At 28.1% G+C, this 21875-nt stretch overlaps 1 protein-coding gene across 2 annotated transcripts in view; it reads left to right on the top strand.

Moving 5' to 3' along the window:
* LOC119687622 (tyrosine-protein phosphatase Lar) overlaps positions 1–15779 on the top strand; it is a 122119-nt gene extending 106340 nt beyond the window's left edge. For both annotated transcript variants that reach the window (XM_038102011.1, XM_038102010.1), the window contains 5 exons: positions 8840–8979; positions 9052–12390; positions 14755–14865; positions 14921–15226; positions 15296–15779. In XM_038102011.1, coding sequence (XP_037957939.1) covers positions 8840–8979; positions 9052–12390; positions 14755–14865; positions 14921–15226; positions 15296–15364 — 3965 coding nt within the window. In that variant the 3' untranslated portion in view covers positions 15365–15779. The remainder of the gene's footprint in view (positions 1–8839; positions 8980–9051; positions 12391–14754; positions 14866–14920; positions 15227–15295) is intronic.
* The last annotated feature ends 6096 nt before the right edge of the window (positions 15780–21875 follow it).

Below are 21875 nucleotides of genomic sequence, written 5' to 3'. Positions count from 1 at the left end.
AAGAGATATACTCTTTGTCGCTATTAAATCCGAGTTATGTACAAATCCTAAAAATTTTATATTAAAAGATTGACGAGCTTCTTGCTTCTTGACTTGGTTAACTCAAGGACCTGGTTTTAAAGATTTCATTATTTTCTATTTACGTGTAAAAACAGTCTTGTACATTACATTTATACATACATGCAATATATATGTACCTCAAAGTAATAATGCAGTTTGAACAAAATATTATAGTTAATAAACACATTCGACAACTATATCCTGCAATGGTGACAAAATTTACAATTATCATAAATGCCTTCTATCGCACTCCCTTGAACTTAAGAAGAAAATAACTATATGGAAACTTGATTTTGCAAGACCCAAGTATGCAAATAGCACTGTTCGAGTGTTCAGTGACAATAATCAGATTTCATGAAACGTGCAAACAAAAACTAATGAAAAAAATTAATGAAAACTTACCAGCCTTCTTTCAGGTCACGTATCTAACTTCGTTTTTGAACTTGGTATTAAGTCACACAAATAAGCGTGAGTACTCGGGCTTATCAATGGAAATACTTATATAGCTATGATTCATACGATTTGTATTCTTTATTTTTACAAAATATCATCGGGTCAAAAAGAGACCCGAATGCTAGTGCTAATTGACACTAACTTGCCAACTAATTAACTTCCTTCTTATCATTTACTTATAGAAGATATGACATATTCACCAATGCTTGAAAAACTTGTCTAATTATATATTTTTTTCATTTTAAAATTGCACTTTTTATTGTGTGTACTCGGATAATACATAATTAGATAATTAGATAATTTTTTTCCTCATTTACTAGAGCCTAATTAACCTGATTAATGAAGAATAAAAATGTCGTATCAAGTAATTTTTAATATTTTACTATATTTTTGTAATATATTTTATTATAATGTGATATCAAACTTTAAGTAATATTTAAAAAAAATATTACTTAATCTTCACATTGAAAGTGAACGTTCAAAATTTCGTAGTTCTTTTTCTATTTTATAATTCAACATAATACTATGTTCAGACAGCCAAATAAAATTTCTTTAATTTCGTAAAAATGAAATTAAGTTAATTTCTAAAGTGTTCATACTGCCACAAATTAAGGAAATAATATGTTTTTTGTTTACAAATCGAATATTAAAAATTACTTGCTCCAAACACCATTTGTATCTGGGAAATTTTAAAAGTTGATTATTATAACTATAAAAGATGACATTCAGTAGCTTTATTAGCTTAAGTGGATTTCAGGTATATGAATTATTATTTTTCACTATATTTTAAATAAATAACAGTCACAGTTTTTTCTTTATATTCAAATCTAAAAATTTGCCCTACTTTCAAAATGTTTCCCGATTTCATTGAAATCAAAAATGTTCCTTTTTCGTTATCTCAATTTTATCTTTTGCTTAAAATTTATCTTACGCATAGTTACATTCGAAATGTCCCTTAATTTCAGCCTTCGTTTCAACGAAATTAAGTGCATTTTTCTTAATTTCGTTCTAACCTCAAAACTGAATTTTGTATGGAAAAATCAACTTAATTTCGCTGAAACGAAATTGAAATTAAGATTTTTGCGAAATTAAGGTGTGTCTGAACATAGTATAATGCAAGTATTTCATGTTTGAAAAAATAATGAAATAATTTTATACACATTTTTGTGTATATATACTAAATAAATATATATGTATATATGTCTTTATGTATATATTAACACATAAACATTAATATAATATAATATAAATATGTGATATGAAATAAGGCTTAAAAGTAAACGTTGTTATGTTGCATTTCCTATATAGCATAAATACCAGACTCAAGTGCCAAAAATTATGAATTTTTAAATACAAGATACATGTAATTTTTTTTTAAATCTTGATTTTTTTTATATATAAAACCCCTATGCATTTATGAATATATCTTTTTTCTTTTTTTGCTACTATCGACGCGAGTGTGCCAACAAAACCATTAGTCCAATAAAAACGTAGTTAAATTCTTTTTATGCAAGCTTTCCGTTCATTTATTTTGAAGTTTATTATTTTTTAAAATTTTTATATAGAATTGTAATATGTGCGAATTTTATATATTTTTGAAATGAAACATTTAAATTTGTATATCTTCATTCTTTTTCTATCTTTTTCATACATTTTGAACGTTTCGCTTGGCCACTCGCACTTCTTTGAATTTATGAACAATTTTGTGAACGTTTGTTTTATAAAAAAAAAAATATAATAAAAAAAACAAAAATCATAATAAATATATAATTGAATCGGTTTGCAAAAAAAAAATAAAAATAATATATATATATATAATAAAATAACATTGTTTTTGTGTGTTGCAACTTAAATACATAAAATAAAAATGTTTAAAAAAAATTATTTAAATATTTTGAATGTTACTTCTGAACATTTGCGAACCTTTTTGAATTTTTGAACGCAACTATTTTTTGTGGATTATAAATGGCTATGATGATGATGATGATGGTTTTTTAATATATTTAAATTTATATAGAAAAAAAGAGTGAGTACTTTGAAATTAAGTTTAGTTAAAAAATATATATGTTTAAATTTTTAATGAATGTTTTTTATTTTTTACCTACATTTAAATACTCTCATACAACATCAGCAAATACAAATTAAAAAACAATTTGTTTCACATACCATACCATAACATACTATACTATATTTACAAGAACACAAACAAAATTAGGAAATTGCACTAACCACATATTTGGAGAAAATTTTAAAACTCAATAGATGGATAGATAGATAGATCGATAGATCGATAGATCGATAGATCGATAGATAGCTAGATCGATAATCGATAGATCGATAGATAGATAGATAGATCGATAGATAGACAGATTGATACTTCTTTATTATTCAATTTCAAAATTGTTTAACATGAGTAAGATAGATAGATAGATAGATACATAGATAACTAGATAGATAGATAGATAGATAGATAGACAAATAGATAGATGGATAGATAGATAGATAAATAGATAGAATTAAGCACACTGAATACTTCCTCTTCTACTGAATATCCTCTTTCAAAAGAAATTCGTCTAAAAGGCCCTAATATAGGACAACGGCCTAAGAGGTACTGTATGCTTTCCGTTTCATTGAAGTTGCACACTGTACAGTTTCTATTGTATTTGTCTTCTAAATAAATTAAGTCGCATCTCGCCTTAAAAATCCACATTATATGCGTACGACTGAAGCTTTCTTTAAAATACTAAGTCTCTAAATTATGGTCCAGGTACTTATAAATTTGACTTTCATTTCTCAATGCTTTTCGTTGCACTTTCTCCCTATTTTCCGCTTTTAAGTGATTTAATAATACAAAATTATTGTTTTTTAAATCTGAATAGCTGAATACAGTCTCTAATGGATCTGTAATTAGTACTTACCTAGCACTTCAACAATATTGTGGATTTTCTCAAATGTCTATTTTATACTCGTATCTGGCGAATGCCTGAAAACAAATATGAACAGTGAAATAGTAAAAACTATAGGTAGAACATTGAATGGGTCTTGAATTTTATAAAATAAAATGTTTATATTTTTATTGTCAAAAGTGAATTTGTTGATTACGGGGTCAAACGATTACAGTGTTAATAATTCAATCATTTTCTTGTTCTTTTTTCTGTCAGTCAGCGTATATGTCCATCCTTCTGTTAATATGTGAAGTACTCTTACAGCTCTTGGGCTTTTAAACAAATCAGTCTTACTACAAACCATTTTTTTTTTTTTGAAAGAAAAGACCCTTCCTATACATTCAGCATTTTAGTATAAATTTTCACTGCCAGGTTCCCACCAGATTTCAGATTTTTTAACCATTCTAGGTTCACACGAGCTTTATGAGACCTAGGCCGGTGTCAAGTTTGCACTTTTGTTTTCATCATATACATTATAGATCAAAATTAAACCTGTGTAAGCATGTTTTTTTTGACATTTTTATACTAACCTAACTTTTATTAGGAAATTATTTATTTTTAAATTATAAGCAATATTCTGTTATTAATTATTAAAGTTCCTTGTATTTACCAATCAATATGTATAAATGTATACACTTTTGATTAATATAAACCTAGTTTTGCTTTCTTCTCTAGCTGTTAGCCCAAAGTTTGCTAGATCTGAATATTATTCGCTTACTTGTATTTAAATATAACACTATAATTAAGAGCTTAAAAAAATTAAATGTAAAAGCATCAACAACTTATGTCGTATGCTGTTATTATCGGGAATTCAATATAGTAATCCATTAAATCTTCATTTAAGAAGATCAGAAGACTGAATCAGAATATTATAAAATTTGTCAAATAAATTTCAAAGTCCTAACAGTAGCTGAATCCAATATTTAAAGGCAATATAGCAGTAGAAGTTGATTCAAGGCATGAACCAGAAGTGAACCTAGTCAATTTATATGTTAACTATTTTTATTAAAAATAATTTTATTTGGAATTCTATAGTTAACATATGCAATGAAAGCAACACAATATGGAGCAGAAAAACATTAATCTGATCTATTAATCTATTAAAATTAAAAACACTGGTCTGAACTGCGGCTAATCGTACAAAGTCTGGCATGCTATCTATCCTGCTAGATTCGCGAGATGTTTACGCTCTTTGCTCTTTAGTTCTTGATCTTATTTTATAGTTATCAGAAATCGAGTCCAGTGCTCTTTAGTGCTTGACCTAATTTTATAATTATCAGGAATTGAGTCCAGTTCCCTTATTAGACATTCATTAAATTTAGTAGATCAGTAGTTTAGAGTCAAAGAGTAATATGAGATTTATCATTACTCTAAGACTGTGTCTTAAATAGTTAGAAAAAGTTCGGTCAGGTACAGCAGACAAAAGTCTCGGTTACCATTGATCTAATAAAAGAATAGAAAGAATAATTATCGGTGAAATGTTTAAACCAAAAATGTGAATTACACAATACATTTTCTACATACATGCAAACGTATTTTACTTTAGTATTTTTTTTATTTAATGAAAAAAAAAACACTACAAATTTTTGATGTGCAATTTTTTAAAAACAAAATTTTGAAATTAACAATTTTTTTAATATTGAGTTCAACACTCTACACTAAAACAAATTTTTTATCAATTTTAATAATATATATAAAATGTTTTTGAATTGTTTTTGTGTGCAAGTGTTTATTTCTAAATGCAATCGTCAATTAAGTTATACCTATCATCTATATCAATATATAATTATATTTAAATAATATTAGTAATATACAATAATGTTAAATACAAATTTTTAATATGCAATATATTTTGATTTTGTTTTTGTCTAAGATATATGGCATTTATTTGTATTTCATTTACGATTTTCTCTTCTCTTCCATGTATGAAAAAAAGATATTTAATCTATGGTATATAATACCACATATATATATATAAATAAACACATTTTTTTTTAAGAAAGCAACCAAAGGAATTTTTTGCATAAATGATATAAAAAAATATTTTTGAAACTTGTTTTGTAATTTTTTGTAATATCTTGACATTGCAATCTTTTTAAATTGTATTTATTTAATATTTTTTGATACATATTTTTTGGGAACATTTACCCTTTTGTAAACATTTTTAAGCACATTGTCAAAATATAAGAAATATATATAGATATTATTAAAAGAAATTTTTGTCTAAGCAAACCGAATTTTCTTTGAATGCTTATATGTTGAATTTATAATATTTATATATTTAAAAAATTTTTATTAATATTTTTATATTTAATATTGCGTGCAACGAGTTTTATTTTGGTTTTGTTATCTTTCTTTATTTTAATTAAAAGCTCAAAAGAAATTTTTAAAATTCTATGTTAATATATTTAATTGTTCACACTTCTTCGGCTCTGCACTACAAATTGAAGTTATCCATCAAGCAAATATTTTTCAATTTGCACTGAAACTCGAGGCTTCAAAAACTGCGATGCATACTATTCCCCACGTAATGGCCATAGATCAAAAGTATGATCACAAACAGAAAGTTCATATACCAATTCCTTAAAGTTGCTTATTTGTTTAAGTGTGCCTGTTGTCTTTCTTCTCACATCCTATAAACGATACATATGTATATATAATATTAAATTTATCGTGTCTGATATTATAGTGTATTCTCAAAATAAATAACTCATCAACTTTACAATTAATAATCGCAAGAAATTGCTAATTGGATCGCCAATCTGTTTCTCATAAGACATACATACATTGTTTCAAAGAAAACTATTTACTTCCCTCTGTTTGCATCTTTTTGTCGTTGCAAATATCTTATTTGTTTGTCAGTTATCAGATTAGGTTAAGTTATACCGGTGATCCCTAGTAGATCCACTTAGGCCTATTGGCCCATTTTGTTACCGCATATGTTGGAAAAACTCAGAGTTTTAAACACCCTAGAAGCTTTAGCGAAGCATATATTGCTATTTTGTGTCAGGTCCTATAACTGGTCTAGAACCTCAAGAAAGGGGGCAAAGACATAGTAGGTTAGAGACATCCTTGTCAGTTATTAGAAAATCATAAAAAAATAGTTATTCTCAAACAATAATTGCGAATGTTCACCTTTGTATATTAAAGCAAAACACAAGATAAAGGACCGCAGTACTCCATTTAAAGTGTGAAACACTATCATAATGCTACACAATTGTCTTAAGATATTTGAATTTATTATTTCGCATAAACTACCTATTCTATATTGATTAGATCTCTTATTGAGAGATCTTTTTCTGACTCAGAGTCAGTTCCATTTTTACTACTAGTCCCACTTCGACAATTACTAAGTTTTATATGAGTTCCCATAAGATGGACTTCTTTGGCATACAATGCTGTTTCAAAAATTTTCTTTTTAAATTAATCCTGTCTAAGGACTTGTATGTGTTATCAATAATAATGTTAAAAGCACATGACATAGTATTAATAAAATAGTATAACATCAGTAAGTTTAACATGAATTGTATTTTATCTTAATTTTATCCTACTCACAATTTGGTGAAAGAGAAAGTGTTTGAGATCAAAATAATGTATTCGTAATGTAAAAACTACAAAATACAAAATATTAAGCGTGCCATAGAACTCATTTCTGTTAGTTTTGTGCCCAGTTTTCTCTATATTTTTAATTAACTTTATTTTTTTTCCGACACCATCCGACTTCATAAATAGTGTTCATGAATATGTAAAAAACTTTGTATATTATCAATAATTGTATTGATCGGACACGTAGACTTGGAGATGGGTGCCTTGAGTAGTTCTGGCATGAGGATATATCCAAGTGCGTAATATATCCAAGTGCTATATATATATGGTGGGTGGGTTAAAGTTTCTCATGCCAGAACTACTGTTGATCCAAAAATTTTTTTTTTAATTTTTAAAAATATCTATATAAGCCTATTACTCTCTTACTCTCTTTGTTTAAAATACTTAAGTGATATTCACGGTGTCGAGTTGCAAGCGCTGAAACTGAAAACATAACATGTTTAAATAGTTATATAATATAGAAAACATAGAATAGATTTCATCGCAATATCACTCGATAACTGACCTCTACGAATAAGATCGGAAATTCCTCCACTGTGTTCCTCAATTCATTTTTGTATTCCGCGCTTAACAAAATTTATGGCTTCACATTATCAGTATATACATATATATATATATTATATATAATATTTATAATGCCTCTCATATATCTTATAAGTAAATTATATATATATCCATATATATAATAAGGGGAATTACTTAGTTTAAAGAAATAAGGTGTTGTTAATAAGTTAGAGCCGATGAAGCTGAATTTTGTGCTCTTATGTTTTACAAAAATTATATTTTTATTCATTTTTCATAAATTTTCAAATTGTTTAGCTTTAAATTAATAGGATGAACGTTATTGATTATAATTTCAACCTAATAATTTCGGAGTTCTATTTTTGTGCTTATGTTTTTTTACAAAAGTTGCTATTGCACTTCTTTTCATTATTTCGTTTTACGTTATATTATATGTGAAATAGTTTTCCTTATATGTAACGTAATTAAAGATATATTTGATATAATTGATTTTATTATAAAAAGTGAAAGTTTTACCTTTACCTTTGGTAATTTGTAACTACAAAGTCGTCTTTTGAGGTTGAAGTAACTTTTTGCTCTGCATATATATTATTCCCTATTTTAACCGATTTTTTTAACTGTGATGTGGTGATGTTTTAATATTTGTTAATAATAAAATATATATTTTATTTATTTACCATACCTATCCTATGAATAATTTTTTATATCCATACTTAATATATATAAAACTTTAAAAATCTTGTAATTACTCTTATATACGCAAGTGTCTCTGGTATCTCTTCACTTCAAACCTATCATAAACTAATATTGAATTTATCATAAAAAAATATAAACTAAATATATTATATGAATAATAAAATCAATATTCTTATACATAAATAAATAGTTTAAGTTATACATCTAAATATATAAGGGAAAAAATAAACAGAAAACCTTGAGGTTTTCTTAATACTTAGTATTTGATATGTATACTATTTTTATAAAACATAATTTATCTCTAATTATTTAAACCATATCCTTATTTTACTTACCATATCATTTAGTCTTATAATAACAAAAATTGAATTATTACAAATCCGTAATAATTCATAATAGGTTTATGTTAAATAAATACATTACTTTATATAAATTAATATATAATATAATATTTAAAGATCTAGCTAATAAGTGTATAGCAAAATACATGAAATAAATTGAATGCATTATCACTATTTTGAGTACTAATATAAATATATTTCTACTTCATCGTGTAGTGCCTGGAGATCCTCAAGATGTGAAGGCAACTCCATTAAACTCCACTTCGATTCATGTGACCTGGAAACCGCCATTAGAAAAAGATCGAAATGGCATTATACGTGGCTATCATTTACATGTACAAGAAATGCGTGATGAGGTACATATAATTTATTATACATATATTATTCTTCAACTTATAACTAATATCCTTCCTTTGCTTCTTTCATAGGGAAAAGGCTTTCTAAACGAACCATTCAAATATGATGTCATCGATTCTTTAGAGTTCAATGTTACTGGCCTACAACCAGATACAAAATACTCTATACAAGTTGCAGCTCTAACACGTAAAGGAGATGGTGATCGTAGTGCTGCGGTCACTGTGAAAACACCTGGCGGTGTGCCAGTACGCCCTACTGTCAGTTTGAAAATAATGGAACGCGATCCTATAGTGTCAATTGAACTGGAATGGGAACGTCCTGCTCAAACTTATGGAGAGCTACGCGGTTATCGTCTGCGCTGGGGAGTCAAAGACCAGCCTCTCAAGGAAGAAATACTTTCTGGTCCACAAGTCAACAAAAAGCGTTTTAATGATCTTGAACGTGGTGTGGAATATGAATTTCGCGTTGCTGGCAGTAATCACATTGGTATCGGTCAAGAAACTGTAAAGAACTTCCAAACACCAGAAGGCGTACCTGGTGGTCCACCATCAAATATAACAGTACGCTTTCAGACACCTGATGTCGTGTGTGTAACTTGGGAGTCACCAATTCGTGAACATCGCAATGGCATTATAACGCGCTATGATGTACAATTCCACAAGAAAATCGATCATGGCTTAGGTTCGGAACGCAATATGACTGTTCGAAAGGCTGTGTTCACAAATTTAGAAGAAAAAACTGAATATATTTTCCGTGTGCGTGCCTATACTAAACAAGGTGCTGGTCCGTTTAGTGAGAAGTTAATTATTGAAACCGAGCGAGATATGGGTCGCGCACCTATGTCAGTACAAGCAGTTGCCACTTCCGAACAAACAGCTGAAATCTGGTGGGAACCTGTACCTTCACGTGGCAAACTTTTGGGTTATAAAATATTCTATACAATGACTGCAGTTGAAGATTTAGATGAATGGCAAACTAAAACTGTTGGTCTAACAGAATCTGCTGATTTGGTAAATTTGGAGAAATTTGCACAATATGCTGTAGCAATAGCAGCTCGCTTCAAGACTGGCCTCGGTCGCTTGAGTGAGAAGGTTACTGTTAAAATCAAGCCTGAGGATGTGCCACTCAATTTGCGTGCACATGACGTTAGCACACATTCAATGACTCTTAGCTGGTCACCACCGATAAGACTTAATCCAATTAACTATAAAATCTCCTTTGATGCCATGAAAGTATTTGTCGATTCGCAAGGCTTCTCACAGACGCAAATCGTACAGAAACGTGACATTATATTAAAGCATTACACTAAATCACATACAATCAATGAGTTAAGTCCGTTTACAACATACAATGTCAATGTGAGTGCCATACCATCTGACTATTCGTACCGACCACCTACCAAAATAACAGTAACAACACAAATGGCTGCACCACAGCCAATGGTTAAACCTGATTTTTATGGCGTTGTGAATGGCGAAGAAATTCTTGTTATATTACCACAAGCATCGGAGGAGTACGGGCCAATTTCACACTATTATCTGGTTGTAGTTCCTGAAGATAAATCAAACTTACACAAAAATCCTGATCAATTTTTAACTGATGACTTGTTGCCTGGACGCAATAAACCTGAACGCCCAAACGCACCATATATAGCAGCGAAATTTCCTCAACGTTCAATACCGTTTACATTCCATTTAGGATCTGGCGATGATTATCATAATTTTACAAATCGCAAATTGGAGCGCGATAAGAGATATCGTATTTTTGTACGTGCTGTTGTTGACACTCCTCAAAAACATTTGTACACTTCCAGTCCATTTTCCGAATTTTTGTCACTTGATATGCGCGAAGCACCACCTGGTGAGCGACCACATCGTCCCGATCCAAATTGGCCATCGGAACCTGAAGTCTCTGTTAATCGTAATAAAGATGAGCCCGGTATGTTGTGGGTTGTACTACCAGCATTGGCTGCATTAATACTCTCTGCGGCCTTTATCATAGTATATATCGTTCGACGTCGTCGTCAACCCTGTAAGACTCCCGATCAAGCCGCAGTTACGCGTCCGTTAATGGCTGCCGATTTAGGTGCAGGACCCACACCTAGTGATCCGGTTGATATGCGTCGCCTGAATTTCCAAACACCAGGTATGATTTCACATCCTCCAATACCAATATCAGAGTTCACAAACCATATTGAGCGTCTAAAAGCAAACGACAATCAGAAATTTTCGCAAGAATATGAAAGCATTGAGCCTGGCCAGCAATTTACGTGGGATAATTCCAATTATGAATATAACAAATCCAAAAATCGGTACGCAAATGTCACAGCTTATGACCACTCCCGTGTGCAGCTACCACTTATAGATGGTGTACTTGGTTCAGATTACATAAACGCCAACTATTGCGATGGCTACCGTAAGCATAATGCATATGTAGCAACACAAGGTCCTCTACAAGAAACCTTTTCCGATTTTTGGCGTATGTGCTGGGAACTAAAAACTGCTACAATTGTTATGATGACACGTCTTGAAGAACGCACTCGAATTAAATGTGATCAATATTGGCCAACACGAGGTACTGAAACGTACGGACAAATGTTTGTGACAATAACTGAAACACAAGAATTGGCGACTTATAGCATACGTACCTTCCAGCTGTGTCGACAGGGTTTTAACGAACGTCGTGAAATCAAGCAACTACAATTCACAGCTTGGCCCGATCATGGTGTACCTGATCATCCAGCACCATTCTTGCAATTCTTACGTCGTTGTCGTGCTCTAACACCACCAGATTCGGGACCTGTTGTTGTACACTGTTCAGCTGGTGTAGGTCGCACTGGTTGCTATATTGTTATCGATTCTATGTTGGAACGAATGAAGCATGAGAAAATTATTGATATTTATGGTCATGTGACTTGCCTACGTGCACAACGCAACTATATGGTACAGACTGAAGACCAATACATCTTCATACATGACGCTATACTGGAGGCAATTATTTGTGGACTAACTGAGGTACCAGCACGAAACCTACATACCCATCTGCAGAAGTTGTTAGTTACTGAACCTGGCGAAAACATAACTGGCATGGAAATTGAGTTTAAAAAATTGTCTAATGTTAAAGTTGATTCTACCAAATTTGTTACGGCTAATCTACCCTGCAACAAACATAAGAACCGTTTGGTACATATACTACCCTATGAGGCTAGCCGTGTGTACTTAACACCCATACATGGAGTAGAGGGCAGTGATTACATAAATGCAAGTTTCATAGATGGTTATCGCTATCGTTCGGCATATATAGCAGCTCAAGGCCCAGTACAAGATACCGCTGAAGATTTCTGGCGTATGTTATGGGAGCATAACTCCACAATTGTAGTCATGCTAACAAAACTCAAGGAAATGGGCAGAGTAAGTATTGATGTATGTGATGAAAGTGTGAAAGTAGAGGTTATTTATGGCAAAAGTCCTCATAAACATGCTCTATTAAAAATTTCGAATACCGAATATATAACAGATGGAAACACTTTAAATACATAGTTTCCAAATGATATTTAATACAACCTTGTGAGCTTCAAAAATGTGAACCATTTCAATTTAAATAAATATAATGCTTAAAAAGACTTATGAAGAAAACCTATACGTTCCATGGGGAACCAAATCTAAATGTATTTCCTAACTAAACTTTAAAAAATTATTTTTTATTCCTCAAAAAATCATAAGTATCTACTTGACTCCAACCAGAATGCAACAATTTTCTTTTTCTGCTCTTTCCTTAAACATTCCCCCGAAGAATGCAAAGTGATTATAAAAAATAGGACACTTTCTTAAAATAATAACCTGATTTTCTGGTTGAGTTCTCTCGTGCCACTTTATGCAAACAAATTTTCTATTTAATTTGTACATATAAATACTTATTATATATATCATACAGTGGCATCGCTAGGCGTCAGCGATGTTGGCGACCGCCGACGCACAGTGTGACAGAACACAAAATATAAAATAATTTTGGAATCTAGATAATAAAATAAGATTTCCGGACACCAAAATTCAGCTTTCTGCCTGTCATAGTTTTTAAGTAATCTTGGGACCACGGTAAATGCCCCATGTTTGGACAAAAATTTCGGGGAGTTCCAGTACGCCGATTAGGCTCAAATTAAATTTAAAAGAAAGATCATCTTAAAAACTATATTTTCGGACAATTTCATATCAATATCTCTACTGGTACCGAAAATATCGAATTTTGACCGCCTAATTTTGTGTTCTGTCACACTGTGCGACGGTCTCGCACCCTCAGGGGCCTCGCAAAAAGTTACCGACTGTGCAATTTGGTTTGATAATGGCATTAACCATATTCGAAATATTTCCGAATGTTTAACCAGGTAACCAGATTCATGTTCACAGTTGCAGTCAGTATAGCTTCGGCGAAAAAAAGCTTCTCAAATTTAAAATTGATTAAGACGTACTAGAAAAGTATGATGATCCAAAAGAGACTATCTCCATTCGAAATTCTATAAACTAAAGCGAAAATAGCTGGCGCAAATTATGAGAAACTAAGTGAAGCTAATAGTAGGAAACTTCATTTATTTTAATTTGTGTTTATTTTAATTTGATTAGCAATAAAACTTTCCATCATGCTTTGTCATATTAGCGAATGTAACTCATTTACTTTTACAACTGAATTATAAAGCGGGACTCGCAATTCTAATATCGCCTACGTCCAGAGTTAATCTAGCTCCGCCACTGATATCATATAATTCAATCTTATTGAATCTCTTACAGCTGTTAAACGCTTCTAAAACTTTATACTAAATAAAAAATAAAAATTAAAATAATATGATAAAAACTTTCATTAAAATAAATTTAACACCATCCACGAGAAGAAACCTTTTAAAGTTCTGTTAGTAAAGAGTGATTTTACGAAATTTGAAACAATCTATTTTTTTGCAATTTTTTGACAATGTACCTATGATCTTTATGTACCCGTGTATGTAAGATATATGTTTAAACCAGTAATATGCCGTAACCTCACATAACACCGCTTATGAATTCATCAATCCATCATATATAGTAAATTGTTTTTTAGCAGGCTTTATGACAGACATGCATTTTAAGTTAATAATACCGGTAGAATATTCATGAATTATATTCTTAGAATTTCTTAAATATCATACAAGGAGAGTCAGTATATGTACTGACTGCTTTTCATCACAGTAACTTCTGAAAAAGTCTTTTGTGCGACATTTTACTTATTTGCCTAATAGTCTAGACCCTTGATTATTAGCTTTTGTAATTGCAAATGCCGTCCTTAGAACTTATATGCTTGTAACAATTTTTATTAAATGGAGCCGATAATAATTTTCTGCACTAGTTATACTTTTAATCATCCACCGAGTATTGGCTGACGAAATCGAGTTTACTATATATTATTAATACTCGTAAAATTTAAATTAGCCACAGTTACATTTATTATAATTGACGTATTTTTTCTGAGTTGGGTAGTCTTTGTAAAAACATAAACAAACATCTGAGTCTGAGTAGATTTTAACTTTTGTTTAGATCACTACTCTGATTCAACTTTTTCTCTACTATTAGTTAGAAAGCCACAAAGCTGTTGGGAGTGTTAAAGCTGTTGGGAGTGTGTTCAGTAAAAATGTATCGTCTTATTTGTCATCTTTTATATGACTTCTACGTATTTTTTGGTTCATTAAAAGTCTTTTCAAATTTTTACTAAATTGTTGTCTAACATTTTTTAAAAACAACTTCTTTTAATAGGAAAAATGCTTTCAATACTGGCCTCATGAGCGTTCTGTACGTTATCAGTATTACGTTGTAGACCCAATAGCAGAATACAATATGCCACAATATAAGCTGCGTGAATTCAAGGTAAGTTTTACTCTCTGGTTCAAATGAGATTAAAAACAAATTTATTTTATCCTAGGTTACCGATGCACGTGATGGTTCATCGCGCACAGTACGTCAATTCCAATTCATCGATTGGCCGGAGCAAGGTGTACCTAAATCTGGCGAAGGCTTCATTGATTTTATTGGACAAGTACATAAAACCAAAGAACAATTCGGACAGGATGGCCCGATAACAGTGCACTGCAGTGCTGGCGTTGGACGTACTGGTGTATTCATAACACTTAGCATTGTGCTAGAGCGCATGCAATATGAAGGCGTTTTGGATGTATTCCAAACTGTGCGCATTTTACGCGCACAACGTCCTGCCATGGTACAAACAGAGGTAAGCATTTGTAGTATATATATCTATATAAAACTTTTTTATAACAATTTTTTTTACTCTCCCGAAAAGGATCAATACCATTTCTGTTATCGCGCTGCTTTGGAGTATTTGGGCTCATTCGATAATTACACAAACTAAAAACAAAAGGAGCTACGTTGAAAACGAAACAGTGTGCAAATATTTATACTAAAACTGTAAACTGCTTATCTAAATTGAGTACCGCAACTCAAACTCAAACTAATTTTGAGCTTCAAATTGTATTTCATTTCCCCCTACGTTATTGGCATTGGCCAGTAAACTTCAGGTATTGCAGTAACAAAACCGAAAATGCATAAAGTCAATTTTTAGTTTTAATTAAAAAATTTTGTAAATTTGCCTACTGCAGCTTTTGTTGCCGCAAACTTAGTCAAAGCCTCAACAGCTGCTAAAAATATCATTAAATTTAAGTAAACTTAATTCGCATTAATTTTATTTAATTTTAATTAATTTTACTGCCGTTTTAAGATAAAATTGGGGCATTATTGTATATTGCATTAAAAGACAAATTTTAAAGCTCCCAAATGTTATTATATAGTAAGTCTCCACAAGTTTTTTACGTAAATATTAATTAATTGTAATTTTTTTATATTTATATTGTAAGTATATTAAAGTAAGTTGAATGCTCTGATTTATGAATATATATAAATATATATACATATATCTATATATATAAGAGTAAAATCATTTTATATTATTAAAAACACCCCCGTCTCCTACCATTTTTATCTAATCAACCAATATTACCCTAATGATAAGTTAAAAATATTGTAGGTTTTGTTGTTGTTCGTAGCGTCTTTTAAGTTTTATGTGAACTAAAGAGACTGTTATGCATTAAATTTATATTTAAAAGCAAGTAATAAAATTATTAATCATTAATATTAATATTAACATTAATTTAGGATTGATTAAAATTTAATTAAAAAATTTTTAATTAATTAAAAACGCTGTTATTTAACCAAATAGACTAAGAGAAAATGCAGTAAAATAATTTAAAAAAACAATCAAAAGAATAATTAGTTCTAATTAATTTTAATTAAACTACCACGAAAACATTTTTAAATTTAAGTAGAGAAATTTATAATTTTTTTTTCACTTTCTTTATGATTTCTTTTAATTTTTTATTTAAAAATAATTATTTCCCAAAAATTGAAAAACAAATATTTAATAAAATCTTTGTGTAGAAAAATATTGTGATCTAAGGTTCAATGTGCCCGTTATTTTCTAATTTTTTTTTGTTGTATAAAAACAGATTTTTAGTATTTCATGCAATATTTTCTATACTTTATTTCTTGAAACTGTTCTTTACGTGATATATTAATTTAATTATGGTAACATACATAGTACATATAATGTAATAATAACAATATTGTATATGTGGATTATTGGAATATATTTTATTATTATTCTTGGGTTATTATTAAACGCACAAATTAGCTCTCAATCTTATTAGTTATAAACGCATGCCAAGACACGCTTAGTGTCTTGCAGTACATTTATACTCCTATACTTCATGTACATTATAGGTACATACTAAATACTCACTGCAGTATTTGATATGAATCATCTTTCTAAATCTAATCTTTTTTAGAGATATAAATCACATCAAGTATAGTTACATATACTAATCTCGATCGCTCGTTTTCTATGCTATGCCTCGGCTGGAGCGTCAGAATGCCAAAATATCCCTGTATTCCAATTACATATATGGTTGTTATAATAATTATGATGACGACCCGTTTTATTGCAATGCGTCTTTGCTCTATTTCCTAATTAATTTTAGATTTTTTTGATGATTTTCAAAAGCTTTTGCTTTTACAATTAAAGTCAGGAATATTATGATTTTTTATTTCATCAAAATTTATTATAACACTATAATGGTATAATAGTATAATATAATAGTATACATTTTTTTGCGTTTAAAAATAATCTTTCGCTGCAATAATTTCTAAAAGTTTTTTTTACTTGCTGAAAGAGTCCCCATCCTTCTGACTGTTATTAAAAATCCTTCAGCTTAATGTGAATTTAATTGTGGACCAATTTAAATTTTTCAAAACAGCAAATTGGAATGAATTCTGTTAGCTTGATTACTAAATTATAAATCTGACTAAAAACGAAATATTTATAAATTATGAGGCCTTGATTCTTTAAGTGGGAGAGCTTATAGCCCGGCTACGTCTATGGCCATAGAAGATCTATTTCATTCAACTACACAATACTCTAGAATAGAGAAAAAGAGCTCCAAAAAATTAATAGAAAAATTAAAAGAAATTTATTTATTATTTTTTTATTAAACTAATCATTTATTACGAAATATTTGTGAAGCCAGTTATATTTCATATAATTTACATTTCATACAATTTTTTTTAAATTGTATAAATATTATTGTAGAGCTTTTATTATTATATTGTATAAATACATTACTTACTCGTATTTTATTTTAATTTTTCAAACTAATATAATGATAAAATTTATTTTCAATACAATGTAATCCTATTTATTAACTTATAGTAGATTAATTAAAAATATCATTTTAATGCACATTGGCTGGTGTCACATTATTATATTATGTTAAATTTCTAAAACTTTATTAATGCTAATTATATTCCTTTTAAATACTTATTTATGTTGAAGCTATTTGAGGCAGTGCACTTGAGCACTTTTACTCTTTCTTATCTCGAGGTATTTTCAACACTCCTCTTTATGCCTTGACTGGATTGATGTTTATCACTTCATCAGACTAAGCATAATTGACCTCAGATCTGCATGCAAATAATTTCAGTGCTCTATCCTTTATGTATCTTTAGATGGGATCAATCTTGAGGTCTCTGATGATGTCAATCGTCCTAATGTACCATGGTACTTTGAAAAGCCTTTTCAGAGCCTGGTTTATAATCCTTAACATATTTAGGCTATAGAACAAATGTAAATACAAACAGAAATGATCTTATATAATTATTATCTTTGTTATGACTACTGAATGTAGTATAAGCATTATTTTAAAATTGAAAAATCAAAAAATTTAATTCAAAAATACAGCCATTTTACAAATTTGACAAGTTCTACTGATTAATATTATTTTTAAAGAAAATTTTCGTTCTGTATTGCTTGTAAACCTTGTTAAATGTTAATTAAGTAAAAAAAATTCCTTTAATTAACGTAAAAAAAAATAACAATTAAATGATATTTAACATAAATTTTTTTGTTCCATAGCCTAAATATACAACACAAAAACAATAACATTTTTAATGTTTTATTATTAATTTTTTATTTTATTAATATAATAAAATTATAAACATTTATGTTTGCCTAATTCACAAATTTTTCAAATAATTGTGTTGTTATATTATTTTAATATTTATTACTATTTATTTAATTATTTTGAAGTTTTTATTTTTTATTGTATTATTCCAATTAGTATATTTTATTATACATGAATTTAAAACATCTTTAAATCACTGCAGTGAAGAAATACATTTAAAAAAAATTAATAAATCTAATATTATAAATTTTTATTTTGACTAATTCCCATACGAATTCAAAAGGAATTTAAAAATATCATCCATTTTCGACTTAGGCAGCTCCTTAACACAATCAGTATGATATAAAAGTATGAAAATAAAAGTCAATATTTAAACAACAATAGCAAAAATAAAAAATAAATCAATTTCAAATAGAAAATAAAATAACGATAGAGAAAATACAAGAAGAAACATAAAATATCATATATAATATAAGAATTTAAACACAGAACCAAAATAAAATTGAAAGGAACCAGAAAAAGTGGAAAAATATAAAAAATGTAAACTGTAAAAGAGTTCATAAAGGAACTAAAGCGAACAATAAAAGAAATTGAGTAATATAAAAAAAATATAAAAGAATTTAAAAAATTTAAAAGAACAATAAAATTTTAAAAATAACAGCTTATAAGAAGTTGAAATGATAAAAAGTTAAGTAATAGCGATAAGCAAAAATAAATGAAAAAGGTGTATGGAAAAAACAATAAAAAAACCAATAGTAAAAAAGTTAAAAACTTAAAAGAAACAGTAAAACATGTTAAAAAATAAAAATAAGTAGTAAAAAAAGTATATAATATATATAAAAAAAACTTTAGCAATTAAATAATAGATATATAAAAATGTAAAAGAATATCTATGCGTATATCTGAACATAACATTAATTAAATAAAACTAAGTCATACATATATGATTATTGTAAACAAAAACAAAAACCCAAACATATGATTTGAGTAAAAATATTGTAGAGAATATATATATATATAAATATATATATATAAATAGTATATAATATAAGTTAACTTAAAAAGCAAACAAACAAAATGAAATTAAATCATTATTAAATATATTAAAATTAAATTATTGTTGAAAAATAGTAATATATATGTAAGTAATAGCAACAAATTTTAGGAAAAATGCATAAGTAAATAAATATATTGTATAGAATAAAACTAAGATAAGTAAAGTTAAAAAATAATAAAAATAATTGTATTAGGTTTTTAAAAAAAATAAGTAAATAAAAGAAATAATAATATAAAAGTTAATTTAAAAAATAAAAACAATTACTATAAAAGTAAAGAAGAAAAAAACACAATGAAAAATAAAATATATATTAAATTATATGGATTTAAAAAATTAAATTAATGACTTATTACTTTTTTATTTATATATAAATATTAACTTAAATAGCAAAACAAATTTTAATTACTTTAATGCAGAAGCAATATTTATTTATTTCTATTATATACACTAAAAAAAATTATTAAAATTTTATTTGAATTTATAAGCAATAATCAACTTTCGCATATCGTTTTGTGACTAAAATGAAAATAAATTTAAATTTTAGTTTCAATTGTAATGAATATATTGATGATATATTGATTTCAATTGATATATTAATAGAATGATCCAATATATCAATTTATGTATTGATATATTATTATAGTTTAATAATACTTCTTTGTTTATTTTTTTTATATTTTGATGTATTAATTTCATTAATATTATTTATATAAATCTTCTTTTACAATATTTTAAGCCAGAATGGAAATAATTAATATATTTTACTTAATTTAATTTAAATGAATATACTTTGGCCAAATCAATACTGTATATTATTTACTTATAGGCATAATTTACATATAAATATATTATATTCTTAATTTAACTTCTTTTCGATGCATTGCATTTGCATTTCAAATATCTGGGCAGCTGCATTTATATATATCTTATATATACATCTTATATATATATCTTATTTATAACTCGAAACATGGCAACTTATTTATATACACATTTTTAATTTAATATTTAAAATTTTAATATCAATTTTAATTATTTCATCAGTCAATATCAAATTTTGTTTTTTTGATATTTTAATCTTTACTTAATTAATTGAATTTTTATAAATTTAAATATTACAACTTTTTTTTGTGTGTTTTATAATTTAAATAATAATTTTATTGTGTACAAAAGCATTTTCAATTTTTAATAAAATACAGAAATTTTTAAAAACTTTTATTTGTTTTATTTTGTTTTTATTTATAAATAATAATGTGTTTATGATATTAAGTTAGATTAAGTTAAAGTTAGGTTTTTAATTAATCTGAAAACGATTTTTAGTAACAACTGAAACAAAATAAATTGTAATAATATTAATTTAAATTTTTTTATAAGTTATATCAGTAAAACAAGATTATATATATTTAAGTATTAGATGGATTTAGCAGTACATAGTGTTCTTTTATGAAAAAACCCAGAATTCTCATTGAGATGCCCCCTAAAAACATCAGTTTTCTGGTCAGATGGCTGTAGTATCACAGATGATTAGGCAACTATGCCTCAAGATTGAATCTTCCTTACTTCCTTTTAATTATTTATGTCGCAGTTAAGAAGAGGATGATGACAATGCTTCATATATCCCTTGAATCCAGCTTCTATACAAGTGTATATACATATATATTTGACTCTAAAGGACATTTCAAGCTTTCCTAAAAGTTTCAAGTGGTTTCAAACCTTTGAGTTTCAATTTCGTATGCGATAACATAATAATTTAGGCTAATAGACCTAAATAGATTCCTAGGATCGCCGGTATGACCTAACCTAACCATAGATACTTTAACAAATTATTTGCTATATCTTTTTTTTTATTTTCTTTATAGAAAATCTGTATAACATGTTGCTTCTTAATGACATTTTTTATAAAATTTTTTATTTTTCTAGTGCTATAAGCTGTAATATTGTATCTTTGTATTTCTTGTCAGTTTAAGTTTCGGTTTCCATTATTTCGGTATCACCTGCAACTACTCTACACAGACTCTTTCCCTGTTGATTATCAGGGAACTATTATTGAGCCTGTCATATTTTTTTTGTTTTACAATTTTTTATTGTATGTAATTTAAAGTAATTTTTTCATAAATCTGCCAGTAGCCTGGTATGCACTCACTGTCAATTCTTTGAAAGATTTAATTGATACAAAATTTCTATGTATTTTAACAAATTGTTCTTGTATTTGTTCTCAAACTCCATCTAACTAAAATATATTAAAAAATATACATAACGATATAAAAATTTTTTGATATAAATTTATTAAACCA

The sequence above is a fragment of the Teleopsis dalmanni genome, chromosome X, assembly GCF_002237135.1.
Source record: "Teleopsis dalmanni isolate 2A chromosome X, ASM223713v2, whole genome shotgun sequence".
Classification (NCBI taxonomy): Eukaryota; Metazoa; Arthropoda; class Insecta; order Diptera; family Diopsidae; genus Teleopsis; species Teleopsis dalmanni.
This window is presented reverse-complemented; position numbering and strand designations above follow the sequence as displayed.